Source organism: Gymnodraco acuticeps, unplaced genomic scaffold (assembly GCF_902827175.1).
Source record: "Gymnodraco acuticeps unplaced genomic scaffold, fGymAcu1.1, whole genome shotgun sequence".
NCBI classification, from domain to species: Eukaryota; Metazoa; Chordata; class Actinopteri; order Perciformes; family Bathydraconidae; genus Gymnodraco; species Gymnodraco acuticeps.
In genome coordinates this window covers 225,122-252,620 of record NW_022989912.1, presented here as the reverse complement: position 1 = coordinate 252,620, position 27,499 = coordinate 225,122, and the positions used below count along the sequence as shown (strand labels likewise).

The following is a 27,499-nucleotide window of genomic DNA, read 5'->3' as shown; positions in this document are numbered from 1 at the left end:
TGAGAAGTTCCATTAGGCTCACTTTGTGTTGCCATTGGTTTTTTCAATGCTTGCTCATCAAATTAAATGAGCTCAAACATTGGTAAGGATTTTATCTTAATGTTGTTTGCATCTTTTAAACAGATATGATGATGTGATTTAACGCTAGAGAACACTGTAAATGTCTACAGAAATGAAAGAGAACAAGAGTTTTACCATTATTTACAAACCGTTATGATTCTGAGTCATTAGTTCAACTTCATAATTGAATAAATGCTGGAATAGGTTCATGCCTTCCTCTAACTCTTCTTCTTCTCCTTTCTCCTTTTCCCCACATGTCACATACAGATCTGAAGGTCCTTTCTCAAAACTGCTTTTCATGTAGTTCATACACTATTTCTCACATATCTGTCATCTCCTTAAAGTCACAGTTATCTAATTATAAATTGTCAAAAAGACAGTCAGGGTTCATTACAGAAAGGTGCTGAAAGCTGTTAAGGTGTTCATATTCTTTGAGGTTATTTTCTTGCAGGTAACTTTGATTTCAGTGGCATCTTAAGCTTCTGTACGATTATTGCTTTATATTAAACTGCATTTTTCTCCTGCGTTATTTTAGATGTATGTTATGAATTAGAAATACATTAAGATGTGGATATATCTCGGTGCCTTATCCAAATGTTAAAATTATACGCATCTGTCGTGTGAGTCGCTGGAGTTTCTCTTTGAACGTTCTCCATGATGGTTGATCAAATACTGTAAATGAGTTTAGCTGTTTTACCAGGTTTTATTAATGGAACGTTTAGCAGGAAACAGTAGTTGTGAAGTGAAAGTGAAACACAAGAAAACCAGTTGACTTGTTCTTTCTTCCACGTATGCGTATTGTTTACTATTCCTGCCAACGGTGCGTATAACCACGAGTTACATACTAAATTAAATATAGGCGTGTATTTGTATTTAAACCCGAGAGTTTAGGATCATTTAAAGAGCAGGAGAGTGAAATCAAATAGATTTGTCCAAATACTGCCGGAAAATAAACTTTTATTTTTCCGTTTAGAGACGCGGGACATATTTAACATAAGTATCTCCAGGGATTATAGAGAACTGCGATCTCTGGCTCACATCCAACACCTCGTAGGCACATTTTTCACAAATCAGCCATCTGATCAACTGAAATTAAATAAAATTATATCGACAAGCCAATTTCAGACAAAGCATTTCAAAAAACTCAGCGTTATATTTGCGTAACGTAGGCTATCACAGATGTGTGTTTAATTAATTAAGAATGCCAATTTAAGATAAACTACATTTGTATCGTTTGAAAACATAATTGATAACATTCCCTTTTACGGTTTAAAACTCAACATATATTTAAATATATATTATTCACATCGTATGTTGCTTTTGGCCTACACGCAAGGCCTTTACGCACTGTCACCTGAAACTCAAAAGGTTGCAATGTTATTAAAAGATTCAATTTCTCAAAATAAATAAAAACAATTATGTCCGGGGCTTTTTTGATGTATTAATATCACATTTATTCAATCGCCATTTTCCTCCTGTCGATGGTGTTCACAGACAGTCAAGAAGCTGCACAGAAAGCCCCTCACAGCTTCTTCATTTTATTGAGACAAACACATCACAAAACATTAACACATTACTTCACGAATATTTCGATCCATAACGAGTTTTCAAGAGTGTGTGTGCTAAAGAGAGAAATAAAAGTTCAGAATATATCCAATAATCATTCTTCATTTGGGTAAAGTTACAAAATCAATGTATGGGAGCACAGTCACCAACATTGTGCAGGAATACATGAAGTGCATCACTCTGTAAAAAGTTCACATCAAACTATCCAAAACTGTCATTTCGTTGCATATTGACGTCAGCATCTCTTTTTTTAAGGCATGTTTTTCAGATCCATATAGTTTGGAAACATCTTGTTAACCTCACACACATTTGTTTTACTTCCATCTGCAGTGAAATATACACCAATGCAACAGAAACAAACTTTAAATGTATGGAAATTCACATGTCAACTGTTGATTTTACAATATTTTTTTAATAATATATTATCCACATTCAAATTGAAGGACTTATAATGAATAAGCTTAAATAAATGAATACAATAATAATTTACATTCACCTCGATGCCACACTATTTACTTCAAATACAAATGCATTTCGTTTTTAACTTTTTCCCCCAAAAACTTCCTGTATTTATAGGACGAGTTCAGATGACATCATCATCAGGTCTCCTAAACACGTGCAACAAACACTTTTTTTAATAATTCGTTTTCTGTAGGTCCTAATTGTCATCATTTTAAATATATATTAGATAATGAGAAACGCCTTGTGAATGGAAATAGACATTTATCATTGTTTAAGCAAAGATTGCATTTGGCTGCCTTGCATAGCTCAATTGACCTTTATTGCTAACAGACTGCATCTCTGAACTCCAATCATGTTTCAGCAAAGTTCCCTGATGAGGCGAAGCGTTATTCAGATTCTTCTTCCCCGGTTGTTTATTTAGCTGATTTTATTTCGCCATGAAAACCCTTTTACTGACTGCTGGGAACCTTATTAAAAGGCAGAACATCGAATTAATTGTCACAATATTAGCTTTAAATAACCTGACTTGCATCTGCAGTGCAGCCATTAACAAATACATATAATACATTCTAACTGTAAAACAATGTGTACTCAACACATTTCTTTACATTTGTGGTTTTCCATATGCAAAACAAATGGGGCAGTGAGCCTTTACATTTTAATGTTCGTTGATTGAATCAGAGATCTGCCTTCAGAATGAAATCGTTTAATTTCATTCCAAAGCAAAAGCCTCGTTTTTTTCTGCCTATTGACACACGTTTTGTGAAGTAAATTATCATGTCTAATTTGCAGATTTAAATCATGGTTCAAAGTAAAAACAAGACTGAGTATTCAACATTAAATGACTTGTTTAAATTGACATTTGTGCAGTGCATCAGCGTGTCTGGAGTCCACTCTCGACATCTGCGGGGGAAATTGCATCGCTTCTGAAACTTGAACTTTGTCCAGCTGATTGATTAATTGTGGAAAGAGCCATTAACTTCCCCTTGTGCTTGGAAGGACTGGCTACGGACGTGCAAATCATAGGGGAAGCGGCCCTCTGGGGACACTCGGTACATGGAGTTGTGCGCAAGAGCCGTGCGTCCTGGCGCACTGCAGTAGCGCATTCCATAGTGGTTGCCTTTCCCGTCTGGTGGATCGTCGTGTTTTAGGGAGAAAATCCCGTTAAAGTTCATCTGGGGGCTCATCTGCCCGTCGAAAGGCGGACTTCCGCCCTCCGGGGACGGGTTCTCGTAGTAGGGCTCGTACGCGCCGCTGTAGCTGTAGTGTCTGAACGGCTTGGCCCCTCCGTCCACGCTGCTGCCGCTGTGCCCGGGGGGCGTGTTCACGTCTGAGCCCGGGTACGGGTACACGGCATCGTATGGCGACCTGCCAGAGAACATGACCTCTCCGTTGTGGTCTGTGAGGAAATTTCTCGCGTTCAGCTGCAAACAACCGGCCACCAAGTTGGTCGTGGGCTGAGATAATCCTTTGCACAAAGTCTGCACGAAGGCGAGCAGGTCCGGTCTCTTCCCCGCGCTCAGGGTCTCTGACAGGGCCCAGATGTAGTTCTTAGCCAGTCTCAGGGTCTCGATCTTGGACAGTTTTTGAGTTTTTGAGTAGCACGGCACAACTTTGCGAAGGCTCTCCAACGCGTCGTTCAGGCCGTGCATCCTGCACCTCTCCCGGGTGTTCGCTTCGTGCCGCCGTACTTTGGTCCGTTCGAACTCCTTACCGGGCTTCTTTTTTCGCGGGCCTCGCTTTTTGGGGAGCCCGTTGTCATCCTGCTCGCTCTCCCTCTCCTCCTCCTCCTCTCTGTCGGACATGTCCTCCTCGGCCTCCCTCATGTCAGAGTTGGACCTGTCGTGCTCCTTCTCCAGGCTCTCAGGCAGGCTTTCACGGGAATAACTGGCACCGAACCGCGGCTCACGCATCAAATGAGGTTCCTCGAATGGCAATGTCAACATATTTCCTGTCAAATCAAAGCCAAAAAACATAAACGATGAGGATAGAGTATAACACAGACTCCTTTTGAAGGTTGACAGTTAATTACAGGTCCTCCCAAGAGGAAGAGGAACAAATTGGCAAGCAAGTCCAATGTCACCTTTTCAAGACACTCAACTTCATTGTAAAAGGAACCTTGTTTAAAGGCTTTTGTCACATATTTAGTGATAATACCTGATAAAAGCCACATTGTTTTTAAAGAGAAGCAAAAACAACACATCTTCATTAATACATAATATAACAATGTTAATACTAACCTCAGGTCAGTTTGCACCATGCATGTTCCCAAATATCTCCTCTGAATCTGCGCTGCGGCTTCTTCTCTTGCAAACCACAGATTATGAGAAAAGCAAAACTGTGCGCACTCCCTTCTCTCTGCCTGGCTGTGTGGAGCTCTCCCTCTTCTCTCTCTCTTTCCCTTCCCTCTCTCTTTGAGGAATGACACTCATGCCAACAGCGGGTACCCATGCCATCTGCCGCTGACGTCTTGTGGCAGGCGAGACCACGTGCTCACTGTCCCATGGGATCTCCATATCGTACCGATCATCTGGCAGCTCCGGTAATGGGCACCGGGAGGCCCGCGTTTACCGTCAAGAAACACAGACCGGAGAGGATAACAACTAATAATATTGCATCTCTGCGTGTAAGAAAGATACATTAATGTCGTATTTTGTGGACAAAAAAACGAGATTGTTCGAGTTTGCAGGCATCTTCAACAGGTCAGATAGATAGATAAGAAAGAAGGATAGATAGATAGATAGATAGATAGATAGATAGATAGATAGATAGATAGATAGATAGATAGATAGATAGATAGATAGATAGATAGATAGATAGATATATGGATAGATAGATGGATAGATGGATATATAGATGGATGGATAGATATATGGATAGATATATGGATAGATGGATAGATAGATAGATAGATAGATAGATATAGAAAGATAGATGTTATTTAAAATAATAAATAAGAACAGATGTAATTGGAGAATATCAATGGCAGTTGTGTTGTATCTCAGATTTATTACATTGAATGAAAGACAACCAGAAACAGTGATGATTAGTCTTAAACTAAAAATACATAATTAATGGAGCATACCTCAAGTTTTGGGGTAAATAAGCCCCTGCTATAAAAACTCAATGCTTCTTCTGAATAGTTGGAAATATAAATCCCTTTCGTTGTCACACATGTACACAGCCCTGTACAGACAGTAATACAGTATGTTATCTCTGCATTAACCCATCCTATTAGGAATAGTTGTCAGCTAACAGTGCCTGGGAATCAGTGAGCTGATGCTTTGCTCAAGGGCACCTTGGCAGAGCCTAGGACAACTGGCACCCCTTATAGTACTCCTTACTTGGTCCGTTCTGGCACTTGAACTCACCACCCTTCGGTTTCCATGCCAAGTCCATAAAGCCCATGCATTTCTTCAAGAATTTGATTATAAAAACGATGTAAAAGAAACAACAACATACACATGCAGTATAACATCGGTGGGAAATCTGCCATAAAACTTAAAGCAAGATATTACATTAAATGAAACCAATTAGAAATGCATTTCTGAGAAGTAGCTGAAAGAAAACAAAGATTGATGATTTACATTATACAGATATACTCCAGTCTGTTAACTCTAATGTTGTGTTCAGGGTCCTCTTAAGCAGCTCATAAAGGACACCTTATTGGATATAATTGCATGAGAATTATTAGATAGAATTAGAAAATAATGAAAAAGGCCTGTTACATTTTCCCAGAGTCCAGAGTTTATCTCAACCAACAATTCAAACCTATGTATTCAGATTACAAGAGAAAAAATCATCACATCCTCACATTGGAGAAGCTACATCCAGAAAACTTAGGGCATTCATGATTTAAAAAAAACGTCTTGAACGGTCAACCGACTATCAGAATAATTGTGTTTTAGTTTTTCGAATTGATCGTCTAATCGATTAATTGTTACACTTCTTTTGTTTGCTGCAGGCCCCTCACCTGCAGAGGATGGTGTGGCACCGGGGGGGCGAAACAGTGTTGGTACCTCAGGACCGTACACATTAAGTACACCCCGTGGAAAAGGCCCAGTGGCACGCTGCCAAATCCACACAGGGGCACAGCTGGCACTCGATATGGGTATATGCACTCCTCAGTTATGTGGAACACACACACAAGCGCACACAATGTATTCCTGTGAATGACCTTGTTGCAAGGAGAATCAATTACAGCAGCTTATCAATCCCTCTGTATTGGACATCGATCAGCAGGACAATGATGACACCTTAGTGTGAGGTCAGAGTGTAAAGGGACCACAGGAAGGGAAAGATAGGGAGCAAGGACAGCATACACACACTGGTGACTTTACAAACCTGAGACAGAGCACCACACGTGTTCACACTAATAATGGCAAGTGTGTGTGAGCGAGCATGTGCAAAGATACTGTACACACCCCCAAAAAAGAAAAATACTAGCAAAAAAAAATCCTTTCATCACCGCCTCCCCCCAAAAATGCCTCAGCTGGCCTGCTGATCGTCCTGGTCCAACACACACACACACACACACACACACACACACACACACACACACACACACACACACACACACACACACACACACACACAACACACACACCCTAGCATCTGATGAGTCAAACTCCCCATCTCAGACTAATCAGTTGACTGCACTAATTGCAAATGCAAATATGCAAATTTATATTAATTAATTACTCCACTAATTAGTTCTCTTGTCTTTTCAGGTAATAAATCATGGTGTGGTTGAGAGGGAAAGAGAGGGACATGGCAGTGATCTTTTGTCTGCAAGAAATCCTTTTTTACAGGTCCGAATCTGATGTTTTAAATATGTATTTTTATCAAAAAACTGACCTTGACCGAGACTTCCTAACTTTTTTTATCCTAAATTATAGTTAATTACTTCAATTGATATTTTAAGTGTCATATTTCCAGAGAGGAAGCTTGGTAATTTGAGAGGTATATGATATAGCAGAGGTTGGTAAATCTCGCTGACAGTTCTTTGCTGTCAGCTCTTTTAATTATCACATTATCAGCTTTTATAGGCACGGTGCGTGGTGCCGAGCTGCAAATGAAGGCGCCACTGATCGCACGCTGAGTCGCAAGCGTTTCTCAATCAATGTCACTAGCTGATGACAGCGAGGTGGAGTGGTTGAGGGGTGTAGTAATGGTGATGGTGTGGTGATACAAACGTGCTTCTGTCCGGGATCTAATTCACTGCATCACTATTTATAGATCATTTCTTAATTGAGGCAGAAGAAAATGAACCCCAAAGGCAAAGCATGTCTTTTTTTAAAAATCCTGACACTTACTCCATAATGAGCCTTCTGCTGTCAATTTTCAGTTCCTCAACAATTTAACAACTCTCCCTATTTAGTTTGCATTGCTTTATGTTGAGGTGCGTGTTCACTTTACTGAAGCCAAATAGGGATTTAATTTACTGGTCCCTAATAGGAGTGCAACTCATTTATTTTTGAGTACTTGATTATACCTAAAACCCGCATGACTGCCTCTGTTCCTGCTGTTAAATTCAAAACGCTCAGACACTATAAACCTGTTGTTGCAGGATTAATATCTTATAAAATGCTCATAACCTTAATGTGTTAATAGAAAATGGCATTATTCTTCCTTCAATAAATTGGCTGTTGCACATTAGTTGTATATATGCAAGACAGAGTTGTATAAAGCGCACCAGGTGACGTAGTGTTGCAAATTAACTAAACTAAATGTAGATTAATTAGTTAATGTCTCTGACTGGGATGGTTTTACATGCAAGAAAAATGATAACACACACAATGCATCAAACAGAACCAACAATATTGGGTTAAAATGCACTTACAGGTATTTACATTTGTTTAAATCTACAAAGAACAAAAAGTAAATAGTTGATCATGGTTCCTTTTTGTAAACATTTCAACATTGACTTGAGAGTAATACACTTTAACAGGTCCTACTGTTCCAAAAGTTACTTAGGGAACATTGGATTTGTAAAAAAAAGATCTGCAGTGTTCAAAGTTTTCTATACAGAATAATGTGATGGAGACATGACCTTTACACAACATATACTGCATGTTTAAGAGCCGACATGTATAGTGTGTTTAGTGATAATCAATTAGTTATACAGGGATTTCAGTGAGACTGTGTACAACATTTGGTCAGAAATAAGTCAGTAAAAAATGGGAAATTACATTACAGTCAATTGGCAGGGGATTGCATTCATCTCAACCAGCTAAATGTCCAGGATGTCGATGTCCTGTCACTATTTTAATATGACATTGACATGATTCAGAATTAAAACACTCTAAGTGGACATGTTTCCTCTCGGTTTCAGGAGTGAAGCACATCCCCCCCCCCAGCCAGCGGGTGGATGTGCAGAGGAGGGCTGAGGATTGTGGGACTGATTACCAGAGGCCAGGTCCTGGACTGGTGTCCTCCAGCTGTGCTGTTCTACCCAATTAGAAACTCCATATGCTGCCCCACTCAGCTGCCTGCAGTGGCCACACCTCCACCCACACAGGTGGGAGCGCGGTGTGTTTGTGTGTGTGTTGTCTATACAAACAACACAACAGTCCGCTCACAAGGTAAGAAGCAACGTTTCTCCTGTGCCCAATATTGTATCCAATTTTTTAGCATACGGATAATATAATCAACTCACAGATCTAATTTAATTTGGTGTGATGGCCCATAGTAATTTCTTAATCCCAATCCATCTCTTTCCACCCAAACAAAGTAAACGACTGTCACTGCTCCTTTGATAGGTAACACAGGTATTTAGGTGGGCGGCATAGAAGTGCTAATAGTATTAAAATATGGGGATATGAATAATGGATATGTTTTTGAAGATGTATAATGTAAAGATGTTAGTCCCATTTTCAGACAGAGATGGGATGCAGACGTGAAATGTTGCTGCAGGCGCCCGTTTCTTTTTCAAAGCACAATCTGTTCACACACGTTCAAAGTGGCTGTGACAATCTGTTGTGGTAGAAAGCGACACTTCCATACCCAGAAAGTGATAGGATAAATGAAAATGTGTCAGATATCTTATACAAGTAAAACTCACATTTCATATTATTATTGTTTGAAATGTACGATAAACTCCGGAGGTCTTTTCTGACCGTGACTTACAGACTGATGTCAAGAAATGTCAATAAGGGACTCACTAAAGACACATTATTTATATGTTATTACACAAGGGGCATGTTGTTGGTAAAAACTCTCTTAGTTCAGAAAACAAGAAGTGTTTTGGTCATGTATTTGATTCTATTGACTTTTACGCTAGTAGCAGCTCATGCTTTTTCCCCCGAGCATGAAGCCAGGATGATTGACAGGGCTACAATGTCGTTTTCTCACCTAATCGACACTCTAAGTGTTGATATGAAATATTTTTCTTCATCAACCGTCCTCAACTCCCATCGCCTTGATTCATTTGAAACTGCTCCTACTCTTAACAGTGTGGCACAGGAAGAGTTTCCAGTGTTCAGTGCAAATTAAGCTAAGTAAATGTATTTAATGTTAGTGGGGGAAAAAGTCATTTTATAGCTGACAATAATCCCATTGTGTCACATGCTGCCAGTCCACCACAATGATAACAAACATAAGTGTTTGAAATGCCACTTTCATTACACATATATTCACCCCTGGCTGCACAGAATACCTCCACCTTGAACTCCACTCGATTAAACCCCATTGTAATGTAGCTGCAGATATCTCAACATGACATCACGCCATCTGTGTTTAAACAGTTTTAGCGAGAACGTGCAACATGGCGTTGCAGTGTTAAATTAGGTTGGAGGTTTATTTAAAAGGACAAAGCTGAATGATGGAAAACAGATTTCAAATAGGGTCAACACAAAGACACAAAACAAGTCAAATCAATGATAAATGAGATTTTCTTGTTGTTAGTACCACAAATCAGCAGCTGGTGAGAGGAGGTATTTTTGTTGATTTCTTGTCATTATGGTCAAGGTAAGAAAAGGTGGGAGAAGTATTGAGATCATTTGGTAAAGAAAACAGTACAACAATGTAAACATAATATTAATAATACACTTTATAGGACCTTTCATGCTTGACGCAGTGCTTTACAGAGTATGACAGAAGATGACAATAACAAATGAGGAACATAATTAAAAACGAGGTATAAACAAACAGTAAGAGTTATATCACTGAACCATAAAACAATAAAACAATAAAACATGAACAGTGATACTACTACAAAATTCCAATTGCCCCAAATGATAAGCCAAATAAAAAAGCGGCTGATTTGCATTCTGGTCGATGTGGGCTGCAGTCAATAAAATATATAAAGAATAAAATAAAGACGATACTTTTAAAGGAACAAGCGGACGCCCTCTGCTTGCTTGAATGTCTCCGCATCCAGTTTATATGAGTTTTACATCACTCAGTTGGTTTGATTTAATCAGTCGATAATGTGCCTTTTACATTAAATCCGAAAAGTCTTGAGGGACAACTTGAATCTAAGGTAATCCCCCCAAAAAGTGGTGGGCGAGGCTAGTCGGGAATTGTCTTAACATCCACTTAATTTCCATAAACCTTACTTTGTTTAACCAAAACAGGAAAAGGGGTGTTTATACTTTTTATATTAGCAAACAAGCCTTGGACAATATACATCACAGTCGTCATGAATACATAGTATAAAGTAATAGTCAAGTTTAGTGACTCAAAGCTACACTGCAGTAGTAAATGTACTTCCACCGCTGAGAGTTAATGCTTAAACACACCCAGTAACAACCCCTCATTATTCTAAATTAACTCGTCAAATATTTGTAGTAGAAATATTTCTGTGTTTCTATCAGTGCCATGTTGTACTGGAGAGATTCCCACTTCCACAGCAGATCTTCGTCTGCAGACATCAGGGAGTGAAATGCCCTCGGTAGCTCCCATCATCTGCTGAGTGTCTCAATGCTGGAGCTGTGACGGGGGTCTGCCCTGCCCCCTGTGCCCACCTGAGGGGGGGGGGGGTACAGTTGGCAGCCTCGGCCCCCTCACCTGTCAGGCTTCCAGAGAAGGATCCTCTCGGCTGCCAGCAGAAATCGCTACTTCCTGTTTGGGGTTTACCCCCCCCCCAGTCAAGATGAGGGACGCTGGGCTCTTTAAGAGTTGGGCCAATTCCCAGACTCACCAGCAGCTCGTGCCACAGGGTCTTTGATTCTGGGCTCTCCATCAGTCACTCTAAATAGAGCTCTGTGCTTTTTCCAGTCGATAGACGGGGTTTAATTTTTATTAAACAGCTTGATATGCGAGGTCTACTTTACATGCTGCGTGATGAGGCTGTGTGTAGTGAAGTGGTGTGAACATGCTGTCCGTTCTGGTTAGGTCACAGGATGGCTTCCCAAAGGCCAGTGTACTGTAGCCTTGTTGTGATATCTTTAGATTTTATTTACAGTATATATTTTCTGAATGTTTGGCACCATTTTTGTATTTATACATTTTTATTAAGTTGATAATAATGCCAACTATTTTTTAAGATCCAACTCTTACATGTGAGGATTTGGTGCTTTTCTTTGTCTTATTTGACAATAAATGAGGTGATATTTTGGTGTTTGTTGGACAAAACAAGCCATTTTCAGACTTCAAATGAAGCTATGAGAAATTCAACCAAATACTTTAAATATTTTTAGAAGACACCGATCACTTAATAGAGAAAATGATTAGCTGATTACTCAATCATGAAAATAATCTTTTATTTATTATAATCTTAGTTGTCTGGTTATATCTTCCCCTGTGTGTGATAGGAGGACAATAACTGAGGTTTTTTGAGTGTTTTAGATGCCTTCACATTTGAATGCCTGCATATGTTTTACATGTATGTGCAGTCGAGCTCATCCTTCCCACAGGTGAGGCTGTTTTCCTTTTGATGAAGGGAAAGCAAACTTATTAGCAGGTCCAGGTAACATCAGAGCAGCAGTTCCCGCCAGCGGCCATGTGATTAAATCAGAGAGCGAGTCTCAGGGAGCCGGGTAATGAAGGGACAGTCTGGATGCCTTCACACCCCTTCCTCCTCCTCCTCCTCTTCCTCCTCATTCCTCCTCCTCCTCTTCCTCCACCAAGTCGTACTGGCGCTCAGCCAGAGCCTGGGACAGGAGGTGGGGTGGAGCACAAATACCAAACACTCACATTATGACAAACTGCATTTGCATGTATGAGAGCAATTGAGGACCAATACATACATGTTGTCTGTTTAATGCATGTTAATACACAAAGTCTTGAGTATATAAATCCACAAGAACACACACAAAGAAAGAGATTTGATGCATCTGTAAATTGGCTTTCACCAAATCATAGTTCTGCCACCACATGACACACAGTGGTGTTTATCCAATCACCCTTGACTGGAGCTAATACCAGGAAAATAAGAAACTAATTTGCACATTTAACTTCCCAGCAGATTGACTATTTAAAAGAATAATGACCAAAAACAAAAGCTTTGTAAATCAGCGAGCCAAAAAAATAAATATAGCAACCACAAATCTTACTTTGCAGCATCACCATATTCCTCAATCGTGCCAAAAATAAGCATTAAAAGCTCTTTAAAATACGGTTGATGGCTTTTGGTTACAGGCAGTCTCCATTTTCCTGCCTGGCAATGGTCTTTTATGGCGAGGGACCTAATACAAGATTTCTGTTCTAGTGCAAACACAGTGGCCATGGGCACCAAGGAACAGCTGCCGTATAATTGAATTAACATTCGCCTTCTGCTGCGGCACTCTGAGAACTCCAACACATCCCTCCACCAGCTCCATCAACCTGCCCATGAATATGCATGCTGCTTGTGATAAATATGCGTTGGGTGTGTAATGTTTGTGGAGCTGCCTATATGGTGGATAAAGAGCTATATACTGACTGTCTTGGGAGTTAGACACGCAGGCCTGGTTCCAGAACAAAATGACTAAGGGTGCAACTGAGATTAGAGAGGGTGCAGTGGTAAAGTGTTATTTTTATAAGTGGGGAGTGGACCTAACACCCTCTAGGGGGGTCTGAAGATTATTTTTTTAAATATTGAAGTTAAAAGCATCAATCTGGTGCACTTTGAGAGCAAAATGAAGAGATCTATGGATACATCTCAACACCCATATGAAACAGAACTGTAAGCAGATTTACTATTTCTTTATGGATATTTTACAAATCACTCCCCTTTCAAGACCGAAATGTCTCCATGCATAGCAGAAGATGGCATATTTTTTCGAGGAATATTCCAGCCAATCTCTGTTGTGAAACCATGAGCTGCAAAATGAGCACCTTACCCCACTGTACAGGCGAGTTGGGTACTTTTTTTAAATATACCTGGGCAGGCTCTGTTTTGCCGAGGTCCTCTGGCACTTGCGGGCCGCCGAGGGGTGGCGGTGTTTGGGGCAAGGAAGACGGCTGTGGCTGCTCCGCCTCCGTGGGCAAAGCCGGCGAGTCGGGCGGGAGGACGTTAGTGTCCACGACAGTGGCCGCGGGTAACGTAATCTCCCCATGATCTGAACTGTTATTACCTGCAGTAGATGCAGTGTTACTGCTGGCGATAAGGGCTGGTTGTTTTAACCATTTTCTGATGTCCATCACTGACTGCTGTGTAAGCACTTTGCAAATGACGAACACGCAGGGGCACAGGTCACGCGCACCTGACATAATAATGTTACTTACCGTTTAAATTGACCAAATAAATGCAGCAGACAATGTTATTTAACCACAATTACAATTCATTTTTTTTCAACTATATTCTTCTTCTTATTATTACTACTATTGTTAATATTGTTATTATATATGTCATATTTTTCACTTTTAATAATAACAAAAAAAAAATTCACTTTTAATTTTTCAAATGAGGGTGCATAACAACTCAACTGAGGGTGCAATGCACCCTTATGCACTCCCGTAGAACCGGGCCTGGTGACACGGTATACATCAAGTCAGTGGATCATTTTTAGTGCTGCTGGCCTCTGAGCCGGAGAGGTGGAGCTGCTGGAGCTTCAGAGGGATTTAAAGTCTAACAGAGACATCTAGTGGATAACTGCATGTCTAACAAATGTTCAGTTATGGTGTTTAATACATATGAGTTTTGATTCTAGTAGGTAAATTAACTATATTCATTTCTCTTCACTTGGATTATTTGCATGTTTTTCTTTAAACAAGTGCTCATCAAATATCTAAAGGCTTGAATTCTTCCTGTCGACACACCACTAGCTTTGTTTCTATAATGAAAAAAAGGGTCATGTTCTCATATTTAAAAATATAATTATGTAATCTCAAGCCTTTGACACAAACTCATATATAAAATAATTTATAAAATTGCTTTTATGTGATTTTATTTTCGTTGTATTATGTTGTATTTATGTTACTCTGTGTTTAGATGCTGTCCCCCTCTGTTTTATATGAAAGCAAACTCTGTTTTGTAAGGTGCTATATTAATAAAATAATATGTTATTAATATATATTGTATATTATCATTACAATATTTGAGGAATGCATTAATCACATTTCATATCTGATTCAGGGATGAAAGGGTAATAGATGTTAACTTATTAACTTACTTATTGTAGTACATGTTGTACAATTGTAGAAAGTAATACGATCAAAATAGATTGTACGTAGATGGTATTTTGTTACATTTTGAAACGGCAGTAATTTACAACTGCCTCAGTGTAGCACTTTGTGTCGTATTTTAAAACATTGGATATTTTGTTTCTACCACACATCAGAAAGCACAGAACAGCATGGCATTAAGTGAGTGCATCAGTTGTCTGTCTACAGTGTGCATGAAGCCCTTTTCCCAGGAGAAATGTTAAAATGTCGCAGTGGAAACAGGTGTAGGTAATCAAATTAACGATGGCTGATTTATCCATTTAGCGTCCTGGGTTCAGGGTGCTGTTGTTGTGCGAGGGCTCGCTGTCTCTCTCTGGGACAGTGGTTAGTGTTATTAGAAACACCTGAGCCTTCCTACCATGACGAGTCAAAAATGTCTGCTGTGAGAAAAGGCCCATGCTGTGTGAAATGGTGCAGGATATTTAGGGGAAAACAAAGGACGAAAGCCCACACTGAATGGTATTGTCCGAATGACTTTGTTAGCAAACAACCACACAATATTAAAATAGATTCAGCAGAGGCAGATTTAGTCTGACTTTTAGCGTTAGAGTGGGGGTCAAGCTTCAAACGGAGAGAAACCTACGAATGCAGAAATGGTTGTCGTTGAATCAACTCTTCAACCGATTAAATTCAAATGAACTGCCAATTATTCTAATAATGGATTAATTGTGTTTATCAAGCTGAAAATGTCTAATATTTCCTGGTTCCAGCTGCTTAAATGTGTTTGTCATTATACATTAAATAAACAGCAATTTGGGGACATCACCTTGAGCTGTTGGAAATTGTGGTTATCTTATACCGATAAGCAAAATGAGAAATGTCCCATCCTTCATAGTGACTGTCAAATGCCCTTTCAAGATGGGGGACAGAATACAATGCAGTTTATGTGAAGTTAATATGGGACTTCAGCAGTCTGGTTGTTGTACCAAATTCCCAGACTTTAGCAGGATAGGAATCCTCAAAACTAATTCCTAATTAAAAAAACGTTTTAAATACTTGGAGATCAAATCTCAGTGCTTCAATAATAATGAAATACCTCTTCAATTTTGAATAAATGCCTCTTTGATACAAATCCTTAAATAATAAAGCCTGCAATCATAAGTAATTCATAGGCAACCATAACCTCTTGCATAACTAGCGCTGAGATCTGCCCTGACGCAGTAACCCATTGAAAATATGTTCTTTCACTCGAGCAACATTTCAGATTCTCAATCAGAAAGGTTAAGACAGCATAAAAGAGCCTGAAGACCAGAGTTAGAAATGATGTCTGGAATAAGTGAAGACAGGAAGGTGTGAAATTCTCTACCTCTCTTAAGATTTAAATAAAGAGCATTGCCACACTCTGATTGGTCAGGAGAGGAAACACCACGCTGCTCTCACTTTCGAATCAGGAGTATAGAATGACCCTCAATCAACTCAGGCAATTGTACAATTCCAGCTAAAGCAATAGGGGAGAAGAGGATAAAAAACGGTTTGAGGGACTGCTGCTAAAGTCTAGTTAGACAAATCAAAAGAATGTATATATTCTGAGAACAAATTCCCTCTTTGTGTTTTATCCCTCCACTTCAGATCAACGGGAAACACTGTCTGTGGAAACCCCAGCACATTAGGAGGAGATCTCTTAGGAGTCAGTATGAACTGGACTAATTATTACAGCAATACAAATCAGGGTTCATACACTTTTTCACCAATGATTTTCAATGACTTTTCCATGACTTCTCCATGACCTTTACCTAATTTATGACCAAACAAATTACTCTTTCTTAGCGGTACGACTGAAAATGGTTTATTTTAACATGGAACAGGAAAATAAGGTCTGAAATGTTGTGTCTATCTAAAACAAATCAAATAGTAGGCTTAGCTTCTACACGCTAAAGCAACTAAAATCTCTCACCAGCAAAATACCTCGTCAGTTAAATGCCATTTTACGTTTCATTACTATATGACACAGTATTTATTATCATTATAGTATTACTATTTCGGCGATTAGATAAAATATCAATTAAATATTTGTTAAATATTGTTTTCCATAACTTTTCCAGGGCCTGGAATTAGCATTTTGAATTTCCATGACTTTTCCAGCTTTTTAATGACCGTAAGAACCCTGACAAATCCAGATTCAATGCTATGGCCTCACGGGTAGGATGGGATACTGATGGAACCTCATTTTCAGACATTTTATCGATGAATCAAAAGAATGATGCACCCCTAGATGCTGCACTTCCCAAAAGAAAACCCTGAAGCTCAACAGATTGATGTTTTATGTGTACAATCAGCAGCATGCCTCTTTAAAAAATGTATAGATATATGTCGTAAAGAAATAAAGACAGGCGGACAGGATCTGAGCCCTTTGAATCCAGATTTATTGATACAGCTGTGCAGTCACAGAGCATGGTGGGACAGTGACACACACATGCATGCACATACATGCACTCACACTCACACACACTCACACACACTCACACACACACACACACACACACACACACACACACACACACACACACACACACACACACACACACACACACACACACACACACTTAGTCTTCATGGATGTAGTGGAGGGTTTAACCTAAGGCGGTTTTCTTCTGTTAGCTAGTTTGACTACTCACCTTAATGCTTTTTATTAACATAACTTTTTATATTTAAACTTTATAATATGTCTACTTTTGATTTATATATGAAATCAAATTATGTGGCATAAGCCTAATATGGTATATACAATATATGAGAATTAGATCTTTAAAGGGGGAAAAAAGTGCTGATATTTTCTTTTTTTATGTTTTTGACGGTGAGTTGTTTACCAGCTTTAAACAGTCCACTGCGTCACTTTTTGTCTCTCATTCAATCCTTTATTTAGACACACACACACACGCACGCACACACACACACACACACACACACAAACACACACACACACACACACACACACACACACACACACACACACACACACACACACACACACACATTCAAACTCTCATCGGTAGAGCAGGTCACAGTGAGGAGATCAGAAATGCACATTAAGTATTTTTCGGCAGTTTCTCACACACGCTTTACATCCATCTAACCTCAGTCACTAGAACAGTTTGAGATCCATCATTATAGAGTGATTCAGACTAACTAAACAAGGACACAAAGCATTAAACAAACAACAATCTGTTCCGTAGTAACAATTACAAAACACCGTGTTTAGAAGTCTTTACAGTTCATAAATACAGCTATGTTTTTGATTATGGTTTATATTCATACAGTAGCAGGTGAAAGATTGAGCAAACTACAAGACTGTACATGTGTTGGTCCCTCGGTACAGAAAAGATATTCTGCTTCACCAAGTATCAGGCAGGCTATTGGAGCACACGATGCGTTTGTATTTGTTCTATTTATAAATCTATTTTTTTATATGATTGTTACATTTTAAATTGATAGTTTTCAGCCAATTATATTTTTCTGACTTCAGAGCTTGTGGAATTAAACATATCCAACAGACACACACTACAACGAGACACTAGAGGAGACACAACTTGTTGAAGACGTTATTTTGGACAATCCAGCGAACAGTACAGTAAAACTAAAATAAAAGATAATAAAATCTATAAAATAGATGTTTTCTACATGAAGAAAGAGCAAAATATACCACCATAAATACTTCTGCAACATCAAACGAGACACTTTTCAACAAAATAGAAGTCTTTACTCAAGACTGGATTAATTGTAGGAAGATATGAATTGTTTTCTTTGACTGTACCTGGATCAGATTCAAATGACATCACACAGTGAATTTCCCTACAGGTGTCAGAAGGAGAGAACATTTATATAGGCACACATTCAGCCAGCTGGCCTGCTAACCACTGACTGCTCTTTAGGTCAAAGTTGCATGTGGTTACATTACGTGATAAACTGCTTTTGATCCATACCTGGCATCATATCAGAATGAGGAGTGTGTATTAAAACAAAGAGGCTACAAAATAAATCCTACATTTGTATATAAATGTTTAGGTGTCTAGTTGTTTAACCCCCATACAGTATAAACTATTTGTTTTAGTAAATGTACCAGTATTATTGTTTTATTGTTGTATTCCCATTGTGTTATTTTATATTGTAGTTATTGCCTGTACAGCACTTTGGTCAACTGAAGGTTGTTTTAAATGTGCTATATAAATAAATAAAGATTGAGATTGAGTATGCTAGTATACTTTAAAATAATAATAATAATAATAATAAAATAACATCAAAAAAAGTGCCCTTACTTGATCTTGGCACAATAACAAACATTTTGGGATTTTCCCAAAATCATAAAAACATAAGGAGAACAAAATAATGACAGTTCACAGTTTATAGGGGAAATCATATCAATCATTATGCAAATACTGCCAAAATTGTATTTTTTTCTTCCAATTACACATTAAGTATATAGTAAAAGCTTAACCAGGAGGTTCAATATGTTACATATGCACAGTAAGCAATATTTGCATCTCCTATACACAACATTACAAGCCTTCAAAACCAGGCCAAGGACCAAGAAGCAGAAACAGTTTGGACTCGTAGCCTCGGATGCATCACAGAAGCACGATGGATTCAACTGGCTGGCAGGAGAGCGAGCACGCTGTAAATATGTGGATAAAACATCACACCAGCGACCTCGTAGGTAGGCCAAGCTGCTGTAACATAACTGCAAAGTAAAATACATATATTTTCTAATCCTGCAATGTTGACTCTTTGCTACAGCTTGAATACATATAAGAAGGCATCGAGAAGTCTTTTGACGAAGACATGACATACAGTGTGAGGATAACTCGTGCATGATTCATGGGACACAAGAGAAGCAGAACAACTTTACAAAAAGAAAAAGTAAAGGATTTTTATATTATACAAAAAAAACGATGTGTGATATGTTTTAAACGTAAAAGTTGCATTCTCATTTTTGGACATTTCTCACTGCAATATCTTACACTGAATCCAAAATAAACGAAAACATCTGTTGGTGGATTGTGGAATCGTATTCATACATGTACACACATTGAATATTTACAGTAAAGAGGACAGAAATACAATATAAACATGGCTGGAGGAAACACAAATGCATTTGAATTTCACCATGTCTGATAGCCATAAGAAAATAAAACATATTAAGGGACATACAATTTGGGATTGAAATGTGTTTGTTGTAGCCTCAACAAAGTTTAAACAGCAAGCACAGGAAAAAGTCAGGTTTTCTACATAGAGAGGATGAGCTAAAGGAGTACTTTCTAGTAAAATAGTAGTGCTTTAAACCTGGGAATGAAACTCCAATGTACTCTACACATAATAGCATGCTGTACATCCTGTGTAGCAGCTTCGAAAGCCCCTTTATTCTGCATTTCCCATACATCTGCATCTTTTAATAAGTACCAAAATAAATAACTGTGATCGTAACTTTGTCCTTAAATAAACTTTTTTTTCCTACACAGTTCTTTAAGTGTTCAAATATAATAGTGAGTGTAGACAGCGATACATAACAGACAATGGATACATGTCTGTGGCTGAGTTAGAAACACAACCCAAAGCAAGGTCAAAGATTGGCAAACAAAAAATAAGCCCATAATCGTGTCGCCGTAATAAGGTCATTAGATCTTCTTCTGTATCCTCTTCATCAGTAAGCAGGAAGGGAGGATGAATGCACGTGGGTAGAGCTCTGCAAACAGGAGCCTTGCAGTAAAATAAGAAAACAGTTGCTCACAGAGAGAAACGGAAGTGAAGGTGTCAGTTTCTTGGTGGCCTGTAGAGGGCGACGCAGCCCACATAATGGACTTCCCTCTGGTCTGAGAGCGAGTCCTCTCAAACAGGTCAGTAGCTTCAGGGCGACAGGCCCAGAGAGGCAGCTCAGTCCATCGTAACCTCTGCTTTAGAAACACAGACATGGAGTAATAAAGTGAGATTATAATGTTACAAACTGTTCTGAATTTCAGCAGGATGGTTATATTAAAAAAAAAAGTCAGTTCCTGAGTTTCTCATGATTAATAAGTTGTCTCGGATGTGTTCAAAATATTGTTTGACTGCAGCTAGAAACTGTCTTTAAGTCAACATTTAAAGACATGACAGCTGACACTTTTATCCAAAGCAAATGACAATAGGTACCATAGCGATACAAACTCAGAACAACAGTATTAGGTCCTCAAACATTTCTCCTAAAGCAGAGAACTACTCTAATGTACATATATTATCTCTTTATAGCCTAATTAAAAGAACAGTTCAAAACTAATTTCACAAGGTCATAAATTAACCTAGTTTCTTGTTTATTAGTTGCAGTATTTTTGCTCTAAGATTGTTTCAATAAACTCAATATTATTATTATTCTTGCAGGACTGTTGCATTAGACTGTATTAGTTCTACATGTAGCTGGCTCTACCTTACAACATGGCATCTCAGTGTGGACACTTGAGTTCATGTATTTTTTGTCAGAAGCCGTGGGCTGCAGGAATGAACTCACCAGCGTCTCCTTTGTTCTTGTTTTCTTCCCGCACTGGACACTCAGTCCCTTCAGACAACTCTCCTGAAGAGTGAGAACAGTCGTGTTATTCGTCACACTGACTCACATTTAGTGGCGGCAAACATTTACTCTTTCAAAACAACAAAATGAAATCCTCAAAGCATCCTCTCTCCTTCAAAAGGTTTGTGGAAACCCCTGGCCTGACCCGCCAGTCAGCTGTTAGGAATCCATGCTGTGCAGCTAAACACTGTTCAAACCCACAGAACTGTGTTTTAAAGTCTAGTGGACTTATTCTAGCATTGAATAAAAACATGAAGAAACTACTTATCATTCACATAATACAAATAATAATAATAATAATAGACTTCCCTTATAGAGCACCTTTAGTTACAAAGTGCTTTCACATTAAAATAAACAGAGAGCGAGTGAAATAAACAGCATCTCAACATAAAAACATAGAGTAAAACACATAGAAAATAATACAACTTAAAAAAAAACATTAAGAATAAATGAAAAAAAAAAATGAAAAGAAAAAGTTGAAAAGAGTTTTTAAATAAAACACAACAGTAACTTTGATTAAAAGCCATTTTCTTTAGCTTGACAAATGGTGTATAACATAAATACACATCTCCTATACACTTTGCTATAACCCATTTATATAAGAGTCACACAGGATTATTTTTTTCACTGTAGATCTTTTACTTTCATTGCAACATGCTGACTGTCCCTATGGATCATTTAGGACTTATACATCTCCATCTGTCACATCATGCTCTGGGATTTAACGGTGAAAGGGCCGCACCGTTCTGCAGGGGGGGGTTCTTGAGTGAGGGGCTCTCCGGCTGCGCTTCCTGCTCCGGTTCCTCCGTGTTACCATCTGGTGTTTGGCTGACCTCTGCTGACCCCGGCTCCTCCCCCTCCGGTTGGTCCTCCGTTGGTTCAGGCTGTTCTGGTTCTGTCTGGACCTCCCGGGGCTCCATGGCTTCTTCCTGCTGGGCCTGCTCCTCCAGATCCCTTTTAGCTCTCTCCTCCGCCTCTGAGGTCACATGGGGGGTGGGGGGCATGTTAGCATATGAGTCTGCATTCACTTATCTAACTTAAAGGTCCCCTATTATACTGTTTTTCATCAATATATTACAGTATAGGTCTCACATATATACAAAACAGGTCTCTGAAGTGTTTGGCTCCAAACACCAAGCAGATCATTGTAGTATCCCATAATCCCCTCTGTTTCACCCCTGTTTCAAAAGTTACTTTACATGAAAATAAGGAGCCCCTCCCCACGCCCCTCTGCAAGTTATTTGGTTGAAAAGAACACAATGGTGCTCTAGGAGGGTGATAAGCTGGGCGGGGGGGGGGGGGTTACCTTGGTAGGTGATTGGCTAATGGTTACTCAAGCCAAAAAAATCACAAAGCGGCCAAAATCTGATCAGCTCATTTTCAGACAGGTTTGTATATTAATGGATCAGGACAAAAAGTGAGAGAATCTTTTTTCCTGAAACTTTCAGAATGTCTTTACACAGAGGGAACACATGTTTATGTATACAATTATTTTATGGATTTTGCATAATAAGTGACCTTTAAAACTAGTAAAGTCTGAGATATTTGTTCTGTTTCAGACCTGATAAAAGACATATTTCTATAACATTTCTATGATTGTTTACCTAAACCTTTAATGACTTAGTTTTTGGCCACTTGGGGGCAGCAGAAACAACCTGCAGACACATTAATCACCATTAAGTTGACATAGTAAACAGCTGCCTATTTACACATCCTGCAATTAAGGAGGAACATCCGCATTCATTCAGAGTTGAGTTTGTTTCTATGAACTCCTGAGGGAAATATCTGGATCTAAGCTGCTACGTGCTCCACTGTGCACACTAGCTATTCTCTTACTGTGTCCCTGCTGTTTGGTGCAGAGCAGGAAGTTTACAGTGGGTTTTCTGAAGCTTTTTTGCTGGAGGAACAGATTCTGTTGGTGAAAGTTAGCCAAACATTAAAGTCGGCTGGAAACCTGAGCTGAAACTGATTATCACTACAAGCAATAGGTTTTGCATACAGATAATAATCAGAGGATAAAACTATGTATTGGGCTGTTTCTTCCTACTTATGGGTGCTTGATTACAAAAGTGGTGCCATCTTGATTATGTAAATATTAAAATAAAAACATATGCAAGAGGACAGGCTGTTCTGTGAATATCCCAAACGAATGCAGGTCAGTTAAAATCACCCTCTCTGTAAGCTAAGCTTTGCAGATGTTAAGAGCATTGCAGCTTTATGAAAAATACATCCCCATCATTGTGAATCTCATGATCTATTCAGATGGATCAGGTTTACCAGGACAGTCCCCAAAAGGCCTTTTTTTCCTGTATGATATGTTGGTTGTTGTAAGGGTGTACTGTACCTTTAGCAGCCTGAGATTTCCACCTCTCTCTGTTCTGGTAAACCTCTTCGTTCCACAGAGCCTTGAAGTTCTTCAGGTCCACCATCAGCAGAGAGCTCTGTCCCGACGAGCTGCTGTGCCTCTTGGTCTCATCTGAGCTAATACTGTTCAGACTGGACAGGAAACCAAGGGAAGGAAGGTCGTTTAAGTTAAAGAAGTGGAATGCATTCACTTGAAGGAATATATTTGCTGTATTTCTTTCCGAATTAACAAGATTACCTTAAAACTCAGAGAACATGTTGTGTGTTAAAAAATCGGCTTGTTTTTCTGAATGAACGAGATATCTCAAATACCCAAAAGATGCACTAATTAACTTGAGAGCTCAATTTCACGGAATTTAGGTTTGAGACACTGGAGCTACTGGTGTCTTCAATAAAAGAACGATTGAATATAGTGCGGTTTACAAAGCGCTGTTGGAGACGCAACCAGACACAGGTGAGAGCTTCTCCCAGGATTAAGTCATTTATCCAGAAACAAGAGCAGATTTGTTTCTTCGCCTCGAGATGACACCAATTGAAAAGTTAAAGGAGCACCTACCTATTTTCACACGTTAAGTATTGAGTGCTACTCAGCTAATCAGATTGAAAAGAGTTTAACATTGTATTTTGTTCTTCTGGGATGAGCTCTAGAAAGTTTCAGAGCGTGGTTTGAGAATCTATATCTTTAAAAGAGGCCTGCTTTACAATAATATTATAAAAGAAGTAGGTATTTTAGGCATGCGTATGATGAAAGCCCATACTTTGTTCTAAATACAGGATATTTCGCCCTGTGCGGCTTCAATTCTGTCCATTATCTTTCCAAATATGTCTCTTGTGAGTCACACAACTTTATGGACATTTCTGTGTGTTCCTTTTACGGATTAGTTTTTTTCAATTCCTCTCATGTCCTCACACATGTCTGTTGGAGGACCAACAGATCAACAGACTGACATTTCTATTCCTAGATTTGCTAAAAATATCATGCGCTTTCAGATTCAGAGGCACATTAAGAGAAGAAGAGAGAAAGACAGGTAGATAATCTGAAGCAGGCCAGGAAGGCAGATAGTTAAAGATGATTGAAAACAGCTATACATTTTAAGGAAAGTCCATAAGCACCCAGGTGTGTACGATACCAAGGAGAGAGAACAAATGGTAACACTCTCTGAGATTTCCACGCCGTTAACTTGGGTTGGAGTCACTGAGTGATGCTAATGACTGCAGTTGAGGCTGGTATTGATGTGCAGGTGCAACGAAAGATGAAGAGCCAGACTCTCCAAGTACTGCTGTGTTTTTTCAAAAAGTCTCACTTTAAAAGATACTAATTACAGTCTTAACTTATATTTAATTACCTTTCTCTGGATGGTTTAAAAAGTAATGCCAGAGTAAGTCGAATTTACGTTCTTATTAGCATGGTTTCAAAGCCTTGCACATACCTGATTAAGTATGCGGGAGAAAGGAAAGTACTCAGCCAATTAATTAAGCCGGTGAATGCAAAAAGACGTTGTTTTGTACCAGGAGAGACTTTTGTGATTGCGAAACCTTCAATGAAGCCCACTTTATTTCTCAGAGAAGATGAGACGGGATGAAGAGTTTAGCATCTCTAAAATGTCAATTTCAAGGTGTGTGGCTTTGCTCAAATGAAAGGTGGAGACATTTCCAAGCACATAAATTGATTATTCATGGGAGACTCATCTGCTGTTCTCCATTCAGCCATTAGATATGCTGTTATTGCAGAGAGATGTTGAGGTTTAATCACGTCATTGAGCCAGCAGTTACTCAGACAGGTATGAGAGGTGAAGGGTAGAAAACAGTAGATTTTCCATCCTTGATTAAGCTGGCTGCTTGATTAAAATGTGCCCAGATTTGCATACTGTCACCCACTTCCATCTGCTCAGTCCTGCTACTGAGCAGCATGCACACTTTTTGTTTGCAAATGATTTCTTAGAGAAAGTGCTGAAACCTACCTTGAGCGTCTAAAGCCGGCAACACCTGCATGGGAGGCCTCGTCGATGAGCGGTTTGACGATCCGCTCCATCATGTCCGTCAGCACAGTGAAGGTGGGCACCACGATGAAGTCGATGAACCCTAGTGACAAAGATATCAGCAAACCAGTTTATAGATCAATATATTTTGATGTAGGTGTTTATATTGTATAATGAAGACTGGGGTGTGTAAAAGACCCGAAGAATCACTGTAACGCTGGCATTCTTAATATTAAGAATGTTAATAATGATTATCAAGGTGAGCGTTTCAAAATGTCGCAATGGATTGATGGACTTCAGAAATTACATTAAAGAAAAACCTCAACATTTTTAGACAGGGATCAATGGGGATGTTTGCAACTAAGACAACATGAGAAACAAATAGACACTGCTAACGTTGAACTAATGGAAACCGTTTTTTTTCTCTAAGACAACGGAGAATTCTTGAAGATGAAGTTACGGACCTAGTCGAAAGATCATCTTGTTATTATATGCACATACACGGCATAAGAAAGGCATAGAGGGAAGCTCAATGCTCACTTTATAAAGAGCAGTAAGCCACGGGGTCAATCTGCAGTAACCAAAATACAATTCTGGTTCATTTCCAGAGATATGACACCATAATCAAACTACCTAAAACAGCCTAGGCAAAGAGAGATTGTGAAATATCAATAATGTGCCCAAAAGTACAAAGACATACAAATACATTTTTAAAAAAAAAAACAGATTCCAGAAAACCTATCCTGCAAAAGGTGACGATTTCCCTGCCACAACCTCTGCATGCAGCCAAAACAAAAAAACATTCAGTGACATGTTATATTTATTCTAGAAAGACCCATAAAATATAAGCTTGAAGAACGGAGGCAACTTTATCATAAATCAGGTCTCTATTAAATACACTGTTCTCTGTCCTTTTTTGCTATTTGGCAGCATGAAATATGAGAGTGAAGATGCAGAAGCCACTCACCGATCTGGGACTGGGCCACCATTGTTGACTTCCTGTCGCAGAGCGGAGAGAACGGCAGGCCCAGCTCTGATTCTTTGTCCCCCTGAAAATACAGCAGCCACCTCGGTCAGAGCCGATCTTAGTTTCTCTGTAACAATGTGCCGCAGCCTCCAGACATAATACGGCATACACTCACACTTCTATCATCAGGCTTTGGATTTGTCTGGCCCCCCGCCCCGAGTGCTTTTGTGCCACAAATGTGTTTCATTTTCTCCCCCTGATTTTTTTGTCACAAAGAGATGAGATGTGGAGTCGGGAGGCAATGTTCTTTGGAGGAGCTATTTATCGGAGATTCGTATCCCGGGAGATAAAGGCCTCGTGAAAAAAGCCACAATAACAATAGCACTGATAATGAGAACAATGTGGATTAATAATGGAAGAGATGAAAGCAATGTGGCCCCAGTTAGACCCCTGTCCTTCTTTTTGACAAACAAATCCACAATCTAATATTTATAGCCGAATGCATTGTTTTAAAAAAGAGCTAATGTTCTACATTTTAATCTGCCATGGAGCCAAGTAATGGCAGGATTTTTAATGATGACAACGAGCAGAGTGCCTGCAATTAAACTTATAAATATGACTGCAGTGCTTTGGGGGCTAGAGTTATGCAGAAGAACCATATTAAATCAATCAATCATTATTGTAAACATAGTCTGAACACACATTGAAAACTAATAGCAGTTTTTGTTGCAACCAGCACACAAGGAGCGGCTACAAGTATTGAAAGTGTACTACTGTGAGGATGTTTTGAATCCATTTCAAAATAGGTGTTTCATTTTTTGGCAATCCTCCCAAGAGAATAGTTTCTCAACAGCTCGTCCAATAGAGACTCTTTTTCACATTGCAGGAAAAGCACAGGTGTGACATGAAAGCCAAGAATTTTCCATCTCAACTTTTGAGGCCAAAGTATATAAGCGTCATTCCAGAATTGGAGGACAATTT

General features: G+C 39.1%; 2 protein-coding genes across 6 annotated transcripts in view; both read right to left on the bottom strand.

Annotated features, from left to right (window-relative positions):
* Window positions 1-1,489: 1,489 nt before the first annotated feature.
* Window positions 1,490-4,483, bottom strand: neurod6b (neuronal differentiation 6b). Its single transcript, XM_034208032.1, has 2 exons — window positions 4,329-4,483; window positions 1,490-4,039 (listed from the first exon to the last, which is right to left on the bottom strand). The coding sequence occupies exon 2, from the start codon at window positions 4,032-4,034 to the stop codon at window positions 3,045-3,047; it is 990 nt and encodes a 329-aa protein (XP_034063923.1). The 5' UTR covers window positions 4,035-4,039; window positions 4,329-4,483; the 3' UTR covers window positions 1,490-3,044.
* A 14,517-nt stretch (window positions 4,484-19,000) lies between these two features.
* pde1cb (phosphodiesterase 1C, calmodulin-dependent b) overlaps window positions 19,001-27,499 on the bottom strand; it is a 129,758-nt gene continuing 121,259 nt past the window's right edge. For 4 of the 5 annotated variants that reach the window (XM_034208113.1, XM_034208123.1, XM_034208142.1 and 1 more), the window contains 6 exons: window positions 26,519-26,600; window positions 25,534-25,654; window positions 23,553-23,704; window positions 21,951-22,184; window positions 21,149-21,211; window positions 19,001-20,561 (listed from right to left, as the gene is read on the bottom strand). In XM_034208113.1, coding sequence (XP_034064004.1) covers window positions 20,542-20,561; window positions 21,149-21,211; window positions 21,951-22,184; window positions 23,553-23,704; window positions 25,534-25,654; window positions 26,519-26,600 — 672 coding nt within the window. In that variant the 3' untranslated portion in view covers window positions 19,001-20,541. The remainder of the gene's footprint in view (window positions 20,562-21,148; window positions 21,212-21,950; window positions 22,185-23,552; window positions 23,705-25,533; window positions 25,655-26,518; window positions 26,601-27,499) is intronic. The other variant, XM_034208132.1, reaches the window with a different exon arrangement.